Genomic DNA, 13,191 nt, shown 5'->3' with positions numbered 1-13,191 from the left:
GTATGCACTATACATAATATACATACATTACCAGTCTAAAATTTGGATACATTTTCCCTTTGAACTGAATGGAAAGTGTGTCCAAGCCTCTAACCAATGAGCCCCTTTCAGACATGCATCCCTAGCCAGGACTTTGCTGGCTATTTCATGTCTAGGCATCATGTCTGAACAAAGCGTTGAGCAGCCAGCAATGTGTTTTACCTGGTTGGAAATAGTCAAATAGCTGGCTATGTTCTAACCCGCTGTATCTCTGAATAGAAGCGGTCAAATTGCCGGTAAGGGTGCTGTCAAGATGGCAACAGTGCTACAGCACAATGCCCATCATCCTCTCTGTTTCACTGCCTTGTTCCCATGTCATTCACTACATAGCTAGCTTGAGCTAGCTTGACCACCACTGCTCTCTCTCTCTTTGTGGCGTATATTTTGGGCAGGCAGTGAAGTTTGGGCATAAAGATAAAAAGAACATAACATCACTAGCTAGTACAAAGTTTATTTTGATTGGGAATAGAAAAGATACATTTTAGCACCATGAGCCAACACTGAATGGCTAGAAATTGGGCTGACACCTAAATCAAAGGACTGCTCACCCTCCGCGCAGAGGAATAACAGTGTGTCTGCCTAGCATGATGTTGGATATCGCGCAAACGCCGTGGTTGTACCCGGCTAGGTCCTGCTATGTTTGAACAAAGTCTTGCTGGGAATTTAGTGGATAGGAGCTCTGTCCAAACGCCAAAAAAGCAACAGCTACATGTAGCCTGCAAATTCCCGGGTACCGTGTCTGAAAGGGACCACAAGTGTATATGAGATTTAATTAATGCAGACCTTCTTAAGACAGCCAAAGATAGATATCTGCAGAGAAAAGTGTCTGACAGGCAGATGTGATTTAGTCCCAGTGTGTGTAAAATAAGTCTGCAGCAAAGTAGAAAACATTCAGCCTCCCAGGCTTTCAAGGACAAATACATTTTTAGTTGGTGTTTTTGAAATTTTACAGATCTCTCTGGCATTCTTTGGTCTTTCACAGCATACAGTCTCATGCAAAAGTTTAGGCACCCCTTGATAAATAACAGATATTGGTGATTTTTTTTATTTGAACAGATGTTAACACAGTTTCTCTTGGAAATGGAAAAAATGCACAATATTTTCAGCAAACAGTGATGCATAGTTACTTCTTATGCCATAAATTGAACAAAAATAAAAAATAAAAACATTATTATGGCATGGTGCAAAAGTTTGGGCACCCTAAGAGTTCCAGAGTCTCAAAGTCTCTCACAAGGTTTCAGACCTTAATCAGCTCGGTAGATCTGATGCACAGCAACAGCTGTCATTGGTAAATGCCAATTTCAAAGCTGTACAAATACCTTGACTCTTCAAACCTTGTGCACACACTTGTGGACACCCAGCAACCATGGGTTCCTCTAAGCAGCTGTGTAAGACCCTGAAAATGAAAGTTATTGATGCCCACAATGCAGGAGAAGGCTACAAGAAGATAGCAAAGCGTTGTCAGCTTGCAGTTTCCACAGTAAGAAATGTAAATAAGAGATGGCAGATCAGGGGAACTGGGGAGGTCAAGATGAGATCTGGAAGACCAAGAAAACTCTCGGACAGAACTGCTCGTATGCTGGTCAGAAAGACAAATCAAAACCCCCATTTGACTGCAAAAAACCTGCAGGAAGATTTAGCAGACTCAGGAGTGGTGGTGCACCGTTCCACTGTGCAGCGATGCTTGCACAGACAAGGCCTTCATGGAAGAGTCAGCAGAAGAAAACCTTATGGGTGTCCGCAAGTGTGTGCACAAGGTTTGAAGAGTCAAAGTATTTGTACAGCTTTGAAATTGGCATTTACTAATGACAGCTGTTGCCGTGCATCAGATCTAACGAGCTGATTAAGGTCTGAAACCTTGTGAGAGACTCTGGAACTCTTAGAGTGCCCAAACTTTTGCACCGTGCTATAATAATGTTTTTATTTTTGTTCAATTTATAGCATAAGAAGTAACTATGCATCACTGTTTGCTGAAAATATTGTGTATTTTTTCCATTTCCAAGAGAGACTGTGTTATCTGTTAAAAAAAAAAAAAAATCACCAAAATCTGTTATCAAGGGGTGCCTAAATGTTTGCATCTCACACAAATCTGAAACGTCTTATCACAACTTGCATAAAAAGATAATAAAAACAGATTTAATTTCATGTGGTCATATAAAACATCACATCTCAATCACACATTTTTGCATTTTACACACACACACACACACTAAGACACACAGATGGTGGCACTTTTGTTCCAACATGTTTTGAGAATCTGAGTTTTCAGAGCTGTAAAATGTTTCGGAAGTCACCTCCAGGAGGAGCAGGTCTACTCCGGATTTCCAGCTAGTGGTCACTGCAGTGTTCTCTTTTTCTTTTAAGTCACGTGATAACAGAGCTGCTATTAGAGCGTGCAGGCCCAGATTAGTAAGAGTGGCTGTGACATACAGTAATGTGCTCATACAGATCCAGAGTAGTTGTAGTGGTTTCCGTGCTGCGAATCAGGAGGCTGCGGGCTTGGTTTACGCTCAAGGCAGTCGCTCTCTGCTGTGTCTGGTCTGTCGCAGGGTGGGGGTCGCTGCTTAAAGAAGTCTGACACATATCGGACCTGAAACAACAACAAAAAAAAACAAATGAGTGAACTAAAGTTTAAAAAAAGCAAGCTTTTACCTTGCTGTACAAGGAAATTATGCATTTACCAAAGGTAGCCATAATTCAACATCAATATCGTAATAAATATTTAGAGAAGTACATTGCATAAAAACAACTGGAGAATCTTCTCGTAATTATGAGACAGCAAGTCGTAATTATGAGATTCAGCTCTCATAATGATGAGATCTTTTTTCCTCATAATTTTGAGATAATTCAGGGGTTGGAACGCTGCAGAACTTGCCTGAAAATCATCAGGCTTTAATGAATTCTTTAATATCAAAGTAATTCAGTGATAGTTGTCAATACATCCAGTAGTGCAAAAGTGAACTGGTAGTTGCTAGTTCAGCAATAAAAATGAAAAAAATAAAAAATATATACACATACACACCCACACACACACACACACACACGTACAGTATACAGTGTTGCCCCTACCATTATATTAGGGGGGCAACACTGTATGAGACAGCGTGACCCTGTATGACAAAAGGTCAATTTGGAGAGGTGTGAGAGAGCCCGTTTAAATCAAGACAACCACTCAGGAAAAAGACTTTCTGTATTATTAGCAAATAAGTATGACCCAAATCACAACGAGGGTGATATCTGACTGCTCTACTCTGAAATGAAAGTGTGAATACAGATTAATATAGCAAGTGTACAGCCCCTGGTAACCACTGTAAGAAGTCTACTGAAATAGATATTTATTGGGGCTGCATTCGTTTTGTGAGTGTGATTTAGATCCCTGTACAATCTCAGTCTCGCATGATAATGATTCTGCCATGTTTGCGTGAGCATGGAGATGCCTTGCACCAAACTAAGCACCCTCTGTCCCTTGCTAAGCTGTGTTAACCAATAGCAGAAACCAGTAAAAGTTCCCTATACAGCCAGCGGATAGCTCAGTGGTTAACACCACTGACTGTGGTATGGCAGGTCATGGGTCCTTCAGCAAGGCCCTTAGTGCTATCCACTGAGCGAGGTACATCCCTGGGGAGCCAGGATGCCAGGTAAGTGGAGATGGAAGCCGGAGACGACCAAAGAAGACAAAGATTCGCTTTTCCAACAGGTAAAGTATAAGGGCTGAAACCAGCAGGCTGGCAACATGAGTAGAAGAAGAAGGGAAAGGGTTACCTGTGGTGGAGCAGGTAGAGAGGAGGCTAGAGAGAAGATGTGATAGGAGATCCCCTGCCTTTTTTTTTTTGTTTTTAGTCAAACACAGAGAGACTTTTAAAGAGACACTGATACATTTTGAAACACTTTAAAAGACAAGATGTTTAAAAATGGGTGTATTATAAACTCTTTTAATACTCTGTTTTACAACACTTTAAAGACATTTAAAAAGCAGGGGATCTCCCATCTCCTCTCTCTCTTCTCTCTACCTGCTCCACCACAGGCACCCCTTTCCCTTCTTCTACTCGTGTTGCCAGCCTGCTGGTTTCAGGAGGACCCCATCCCTCTGTCTCTAGTCTTAGCCCTTATACTTCACTTCTCTGTCAGGACACAGCATCAGCGTGGGCCCTTAATGCTATCCACCTAGGAAGGTACTACACAAATGCTACGGCAGGGGGAGTCAGGACGCCAGGGTAGGGGGGGCAATATCATCCTCCCCACAATTGGGGATTGTGGGGCTGTCGCCCCCCTAAGCCGGCAAAAAAGCAACACATCTGGGGCAGAGCCGGCATAGGCTCAGCTAGGCCTTCACTTTTCTAAATAGAGATGCAAGATTAAAAACACGCATCCTCATTCACACTTTGTAGCCTAGAAGTATAGGATTCTGAACGCTCTGACCTTACACTGTTAAATGTGTAATCATGTAAACTTCCTGCACACAGGGGCTTGAAAGCAACTGCGAGTGTCATTAATTTAAATGCTGATTCAGTCCGTTTTTGTTCAGCTGCCACAGAAACACACAGTTCAACTCACCGTGAGCACGGCGATGAGAGCTCCCTGCAGCAGTCCCACCACTACGTCGCTCCAGTGATGTTTGTAGTCAGATACACGTGTGTATCCCACGTACAAAGCAAACGCCACTAGGAAGAACTGGATGGTCGGTCGAACAAGTCGCGTCCACTTCCCCTGCATTCTGGCCTGGACATACAGCTGTGTACACACACACACACACACACACACACACACATTTTAAATCAACTGATAATTGATAATTATATGGCCATTTTATACCATACCTGAACAAAGCGCACCAAAGGCGCTGGCCTGGCCACCAGGGGCAACTTGGGGTTCAGTGTCCTGCACAAAGACTCAACATGTGGACTGGGGAGAAGGGGAATCGAACTACCAACCCTGTGACCCCAATCAACCTAATCTTAACATTTTCCTAAACTTACCAAAATATTATCAAATATTTATTACAGATTGACAAGTATCTATAATTCTTGTTCTATTCTATTTAACTGATTCCTGACGCTGCTGTTAATGTAACAGAAGCTTTAGCAGCTCGAGCAGATTTTCCAGTATTTCATTCCTGAACACTAACAGGGATTAAACGGCCGAGCCCGTCATCTTCTGGTCATTGTACGATGTGTAGTATTACAGCAATATTTTTAAACTCTACTTGTGCATCTGTGTTGACCACCTCCACCTATTTGAGTCATTTGTGTGTGTTTTTGGTAAAACAAACATTTCACAGGCACAGAAAGTCTCACACAGTGACAACACTCACCGACAGAAAGAGCATGCAGTACATCCCGAAGGATGAGTGGCCGGAGTAGAATGACAACCTGAGGAGCAAAACAATCATGTACAGCATTTACTATTTTTATGCCCGATCATGGATGCAATACCTTTCAACTTCACATATTTATGACAGATCCAGTACAAACATTTCCTAGGGAGAGTTTGACTTATGTGTTAACTTTACCATTAACATTATTATTGTCCAAATTGAGTCATACTGGCAAAACTAAGTATTTAAAACTGAACTAAAAGCTAGTCAATTGATAAGTTGAGGATATCTACTAATTGTGAAGATTTGCTTGTTTCCTGCATCACATCACTGTGATTGAATGTTTTTGGGTATTGACTGTAGGTCAAGGTAAGCATTTTTAAGACAACTTTGGTAATCTTGGTAAACAATAACAGACATTTTTCGTTATGCTTCAACATGCTAAATAAAACAACATCCTATATGTAAACTGGCTGACATTCGCTGTCCATTTTATTTAACCAGAGCAGTCAAATAAATTCAGAAAACTGATGGAAACGTGTTAATTATAGCCATTTTAAAATGCATTTCCTGATGGTTTCTACTTGGTTTTCTTTTTTGTTTATTATTATTAAACAACAAATGTGAAGATTTGATCACTGTAAATTAATACCTTTTGGACTAGTTTTAGATTGGTGGTAAACAGCAGTTAGTAAACATCTTTTTAGGCTCTGAGAATCTGCAAAAGTACAGTAAGATGTTCCATTATTATCAATGTTATCAACTCCCTATAGATTAAATCATGTTACCACCATAGTGTCTATCAAAGCTGTGTAGTGTACAACTTTAGGATTTTAAACGTAGTCAGTTTCAATATGTGCTGTCAGAAACCTGAATCCTACTTGAGTCAGACTTCACTACATAATAATGACACAGCATAAAGACAGCGAGGGGAGTGTAGCGGAGATCCAGCCCACCTGGATTCAGTCACATTGCGAAGGTCGCCAGTGCAGTTGCTCGCCAGCACGAGACCATGACAGCTGCTCGGGTTGCACACGGCTAAGAAGTTTGGACGGGGTCGACCTATGGTGAACTTTGCCAGGTCAGTCAGTGACTGGCTAACGACTCCTCCAAACAGGAAGGTGCCGACCACCTTGTAGAGAGCTGATAGGTACTGGTTGAACTGGGAGTTGGAGTGGAGGCGTTTGGTGTGTACCAGGTAGGCTTCTCCTGTAGTAATCTGTGGAGTGAAGGGAAGATGTCAGCTCAACTGGGGGGAAAAAAAAAAAAAAAAAAATCTATTATGGTCTTATGTCTTTCTATTACTGAGCTCAGACAGACAAGACTGTGGTACTCACAATGACTATGGAGCAGCAGATGGTGACTGCAGCCATGACTCCATGGGAGATGGTGTCTTTCCTGTATGGATAGCTGATGCTCTCGTCATCACAGGAGATATCTCTATAGTAAGGTCTGAACCTTAACGTCAGTATGACTGACGGTAATGACGCTGGAGAGAGAAAGGAAGACTGTCGGCACAAAATCCACGCTACTGCTAAATAAAACATATGAAATTAAAACAGTACCTTGATGTAGTTTAATAGATGCAGTAAATGTGTATAATTACAGCAACAGCACAAATTAGAGGTAAGCGGGAATAAAATTGCATTCAAGTGTAAATTGAGGCTCTGAAACAATAATACTGTATTCTCTGGGAGCCACACTGTACTGTAAGAGCTGAAGGTGCATCCTGAGAGCAGCTTTCAGCTCCGCATGGAGTCAAACGTGAACACAATGAAGCACAGCTCAGGAAACAGCTAAGAACACACTGATGGACTTATCTTTTGGCTTTGGCCAGAAGGCCTGACGCTGCCAAGTAAATGAATTTGTCATCAGTAGAACTTAGCGGTCATACACACTGTGGCAGTCTGTTAGACGTGAACACTTACAGCTAGTGTTTCCTCTTTTCTGGTTCCTGCTTAATGCACAGCACCACAAGTATAAACCTGTCTGGTGAATTCACTGTATTTTGGAGGAACTTTAAAAATGAAAGTGGAAGATGAGTAAAGCAAAAAGTGTGGGCTTTCTTGTATTAAAATACTTGGTCTTTAACCTCTTAAACTTTTAATTTTATCCTAAAATGTTCCACGAGGCTTCATCAATTTAGAAGAAACATCAAATGGACAGAATCTTGCTGTATCAGTTATCACTTCATTAAAACAGTAGGAATTCTTATGCTGAATCAAACGTTGAAACCCAAAAAACTATGATACATGAACAAAATATTCTTACATTTTATACACATCCCCAAAACACAGCCTAATATATTTAACATCTTTGGAAACTGGGATATCTACAAAAAGTTCAACCAAAGCTCTGTGGGTATAAACAATGCCTGTTTTTAATGGGAGTTAAAACAATAAGGCTGGTGACACTAAGACTAAAGCCAACAATGTGTTAGACTGCCTCATGATACTTTTTTGAATGACTCTTCCTCTGTGCTGAAGAATTTAACATGCTGTTTGTCTATAAATCTTTCATCATCATTCTCTACATCATTTTTTAGCTAACTCTACTGAAAGAGGAGCAAAGCAGTGTATTTGTAAGGGACTATTTTCAGTCACAGATATGATTGTGACTAAAACTCAAAATAAACTACAGTGCCCACGCTCACAGTGAGGAAAAGATATGCCACCCAGTGATGTGCTATTAAATAGTCTTTGGACAACAACAGAGCCCTATCGGGCATATGACATCAGGTTAGTAGGGTCGTCTCATGGGATTTGTTGATAGCAAGAAAAATAAAGAATACTGACAAGGTTCCAGAGTAGGAAATTCAAATGGAAAACCATCACTGAAGCAGTGTAAAACAGCAGAATCCTCTAAACTTCACACAACAACCTCACAATCTACTAAAATTAAGTCAAAAACCTTGCAGCAGATATGACAAAATGTTGGTAATTTCTTGGTGGTGTTGTACCGGAATGCATTATATTTTACAGCTTGCTATATTACTGTACATATTCCCTTGTATATGCATTTTTTTCCCCCCATCTTTAAGCACTGACCCACACTGCACCCAGCCTATGTCCCTATGAGGAGCATGGAGGAGGCCTAATCAGGCTCTAACACCTCATGTCATATTTGTCACCATTTTGAAACAAGTGCCACTAATGACCTCTGACAACAAGCAGTTTCTTCATTAAAGAGAATTTATTTTCATTTTGCTCTTCATATCTCAGAGCTCATTATTCCAGCAGGTCAGGTGTGTCGTCTGTTGCTCTTTGAAGTGAAACCCGCTACTGTTTATTCTGCATAGTGCCAAGATGAAATGTAAATAAGAGACTACATCTGACACAAAGTCTCTGGTGGCTGCACAGGGTGGAGATGTGAGTCGACAGAGGCAATGGCTTTCTACACACACACACACACACACACACACACACACACACGGTAACCACCACTAAGCTCATTTAACAGCAGGACAATCCTCTAAACGTGCTCCAGTTGTTTCTGGGAACCGAGCCCATGGACAGTGCCTATGCTCTGAGCAGGACTGGCTGTGTTTATCTCTATTATTCCAGAAGGCCTGATGTGTTTTCACAGGCTTTTGCAGGCGGGATGGCCTCACCTAGCAGATACTGAATCAAGCTGGAGAGGAGAGAGGTTAATTCCACAAACTGACTAAACAAACCTACTTGGCATTTGAAATGAAGCCAAGTGGGAAACACACATATAACACTGTGAAAGAAAGTGAACAGGGATATTTCATAAAATGTTTGAGCTACACCACTGTGTTTCAGCTTAATGACAAATGTTTTCTTTATCCTTCATCCATATTACCAAAGGTGAGACTAAGTCGCTCATGTCCGAGTCAAAAGCAAGTCTTAACCTTTACGTCTCAAGCAAGTCCCGAGTTACTGTGTTGAGAACAGAGTCAAATCCCTACTTTAAGTCAAGCAAGTTGCAAGTCATACAAAATCCTATAATCCGATAATGTTATGGGAATAGCGTGTATTATTTAAGTGAAATGTTCAGCCTCCCTTGATTAATAACTATGCATTGGTAGGCTATGAACTAACCCTCAGCTATTAGATAAAAAGGCCAAGCTATCGCAGACAGTGACAGGTGAGTCTGGGTGTTGTGGTGGTTGTGTCGCTGATTTTTCTGCTGCAGACTTTGCATTCCACTGTTCTTCTTACTAGCATCATTGACAACATAATCCTTAAATCAAAAGGTTATTACTTTTGGACTAGGCCCCCGATGATAGCTGCATTCTGTGTCCCATGTTGCCCTCTGCTGGTCTGCCGTGTTCTGGTAGATAGCCACGTTTGCATGTATTGCACTAGAAATCACCCAACTGTGTTTCAAAGACCAAATGTAACTTCTCAGTATCTAGAAAATGCTATTATTTAATTTAAAAAGTGAGGTAAGTTCAAGTCATCTATCACAAGCCTAAGTCAAGTCATGAAAACCAAGTCGAGTCTTTTACCAGTATTAGTCAAGCAAGTCTCAAGTCCTCAAACTTGCAACTCAAGTCTGACTCGAGTCCCCCGCCTCTGCTTTTTACCTTCTTATTTCCTTTCCTTCATCTTTTACCCACCTAAAATCCTTCCTTTTCTTCCGTTATTGATCTGATAAGTCTTTTTTTAAACCACAAAGTGAAACTATTCCTCTTCACCATACTTTCCTTTTTGAGTACATTTTAGTCCTAATACCTACAGGTCAAACTTTGGAGGATATTTCAATGTAAAGGGGTATATTTATTCTGTGGGTTTGTTGCTTCTACTGCAGGAAAAGGAATCTTTGGTGGACCTGAACAACTTGTATCATCCTACTCTGACATTTTACAAATAGATGTTACATTTTGTTTAATATACACTTTCTCTATGAACGTTTACAGCCACAAACAATGCAGACACTGGTTCCAGATCTGTCTTTCTTAAGAACACACAGTGTTTCTGCTGAGTTCTTGTGTTCAGTAACAAAATGTCCACAGGAGAGATAAAACAAAAAAAGGAAGGAGGGAAAGTATTGTTTTACACTTTTATAATCTCTTTTGGCAAGAGCCTGAAAAAAACCCCCGTCCACTTTGAGAAAATAAACATAATGGAATTTCAGACAAGTGCGACTTCCCCTTGACCTCTGACCCAACGGGATGCGGGAAGTGTTCCTGTTTTTCAACTCTGAAGATAAGTGGCTGATGGAAAAAAAAAAATGACACACTTACTGAAAAACAGAACCAAAAACAGTGTTTGATGTGAACATTTGTTTGCGGTCTGCATGTTGAAAATTAACGGACACCTGTGAGATTTGTGCGTCTGCTGGGCGACCAGGCGGTTTGTTAGCTGATGGTGATTTGCAACTGGTGTTCCACATCACACTGAGGTGCTTGGAAAACCATTGCTTAATTTGGGAAGATCCTTCTTTTGTTTGTTTGGGAACTTTTAGTCCTTGGCACGCAATGCTGCATTTTTTTCAACACTGCATTCCCCAGAAATCACATGTCACAATCAAACGTCTCCAGGGCTCTGGTTTCTTTCAGGGACTTTGTTGAAGTCTTTTTCTTTTAAGCTTCTAAGAGCTACCTTTGCTTGACAGGTTTTTGGGATTAATCTAATGATTTCAAGAAACAGTCAGTCCAAAGAAAGTACATCACTTCCTGTGAGGCCTGGGAAAGTCCTACCCTGCGCTTTGTGATAAAAAAAACCCCATTTTCTTGTTATATCCGCTACGATACAGTAGCGGGACCTTTTTTGTATAAAAAGGTTATGCGTCACTTAAAACAATAATACTACATCCTCTGGAATGCATTGTTTTTGCCAACAGAGAGAGAAAGTCTGCGTGTTAGTGTATTGAATGAATGTTTGTGTATGTGTTGTGAGGCATTTTTAATGTAGTCAGTGTCTCCAATATGCCACAAACGACCAACGAGGGGTCTGGCTACTCTACAGTTCCTTCAACTAGTTAACCATCTTAGAACAGGAACAAAGCCTTGTATTAAAATGCCCTGAACAGAAGAACATTCCTCACATAACCTTTTGGAATCGTACAACCTGTGCAAACTGAATTAAGCACTGCCCCCCCCAGTTATAGAGCGCAGATGTATGAATCTTCTCCTCCCAGCTAGCTTAGTTTTCACATTCATAATCACCCTTGATGGGGGGAATGCACCTTGATCATCTTTCACTGTACATATGTTGCAAGTTTTAGTATAATAACAATAAATAAAGGACTGCAGAGCCTGAAAGTAGGTGCTCTGTAAGAATGACTTGTGTTACGCTGAAGCCATCAATAACTACATTTTCTGAACAATCAATCTCTGAAGTTCAAATCTTACTGAAGTGTGCAAAATGAAACTGACTTTGACCTTTCAATTAAAGGACACTGGAAATGAAAATAGTTCTTCCTTTCTCATATGAAACAACCAATCCCACAGTCCATATATATGCAGCAGTACTTATAGTGCTGTGCTCTTTACAAGCAACTAGCGAACACCACAAACTTTGTCTTCAACGTCTCGCTTTCATTTTCACACAGGCATGTCAGAGAGCTGAAGTGAACACTGTCTACCCAACTGACATGTTTCTGGCAGAGATGCAGTGTCTAACAATTGCAAAATGAGCATCTGAGACACATCAGCAGAAGAGAAACTCGTCTCTGAACTACAACAGCTCTGCTACAAAGCTCTGAAACACTACAGTTTAAATCACAAGCTTGTGACAACTTGTAACTGTATTAATACACTTATACAAGTAAAGTGTACACGTTTCCCATTTGCTAATTTGCACCTAATCATTGGCAACAGAATAATTCACCATCATTTAGAGATGAAACAACTGCTTAACTGATGAAATAGTCAGTTGACAGAAAATTAATCTGCAATTCTTGAGACCGAGTACGTATTAAAGCAAAGTTTTCAATTCCACTTTCTCAAAGGCAATTGTTTTTATTCCTATATTATAGTAAACCGAATATCTTTGGGTTCTGAACTAGAAAAATAAAATAAAATTACAATATACATTAGCTTCGAGCAAACTTGTGATGAGCATTTAGCTATTTGCTGACCATCTATAGTACAAACCAAACAGTTCATCAATTAAATAAGAATATAATCAGTAGATTAACTGCTACAGCTGCTAAATACTGTACATCTATAATTCAGAATACATGCAAGGAAATCTACTCATCACACAGCCCTTTCAGTGGCTCCCATCCAATAGTAGGTTTCACTGGAATTTATCATTCCCCTTTCATAAACCACTTTCACCCCCTTTTGTTTGCACTGGTTTATATTAACTACCACTGCCTTTACTGTCTCGACCACCTACGTCCAGCACCAATATCCTGTTTTAGCCTAAAAGTTTTTTTTAAAACACTGCTTAAAAAATGCTTTGTGTTGATATCAACACATTAGGTAGTTTTACAATAAAAAAAAATCCAATGGTAAATATATAATAAGATTCAACAAATAACTTATTAATGCTTAAAAGTACATAAATCTTGAACTTAGGTACAGTTAGACATACACTGCTGTTAGTGACAGTAAATGGTCAATGTGCTACTTAGCAGATATTTTGAATGACTAAATATTGGTATGATTGTGCAGGTTACCTGAACAGAAACACAACAGAAGTAACTAAACAGTGAAACCAGGGACCTCTGTAGCAACAGCTGGGCTCGCTTTGATAACAAGCAGCCAGAAAGTCTAAAGCTCCTCAGTGCCTCACAATGTACAAATAACATTAACAGAGTCAGAGCCGAATGCAGTGAGTTCAGACAGTTTGTTCAGATGAATCTGCTCAGCACTGCTTTCAAACTACCAGTGTTCTTATTTTAATCCAAACATGATCTTTCCC

The 13,191-nt window shown here is 40.3% G+C and overlaps 1 protein-coding gene across 1 annotated transcript in view; it reads right to left on the bottom strand.

Moving 5' to 3' along the window:
• Window positions 1–2,045: 2,045 nt before the first annotated feature.
• plpp2a (phospholipid phosphatase 2a) overlaps window positions 2,046–13,191 on the bottom strand; it is a 16,570-nt gene continuing 5,424 nt past the window's right edge. Inside the window, exons 2-6 of the mRNA XM_020586897.1 lie at window positions 6,691–6,842; window positions 6,310–6,572; window positions 5,351–5,408; window positions 4,594–4,770; window positions 2,046–2,629 (exon numbers count right to left, since the gene is read on the bottom strand). Of these exons, the coding sequence (XP_020442553.1) occupies window positions 2,480–2,629; window positions 4,594–4,770; window positions 5,351–5,408; window positions 6,310–6,572; window positions 6,691–6,842 (800 nt within the window). The 3' untranslated portion in view covers window positions 2,046–2,479. The remainder of the gene's footprint in view (window positions 2,630–4,593; window positions 4,771–5,350; window positions 5,409–6,309; window positions 6,573–6,690; window positions 6,843–13,191) is intronic.

The sequence above is a fragment of the Monopterus albus genome, unplaced genomic scaffold, assembly GCF_001952655.1.
Source record: "Monopterus albus unplaced genomic scaffold, M_albus_1.0 scaffold429.1, whole genome shotgun sequence".
Taxonomy (NCBI): domain Eukaryota; kingdom Metazoa; phylum Chordata; class Actinopteri; order Synbranchiformes; family Synbranchidae; genus Monopterus; species Monopterus albus.
The sequence above is the reverse complement of the archived record's forward strand: the minus strand, read 5'-3'. Positions and strand labels throughout refer to the sequence as shown.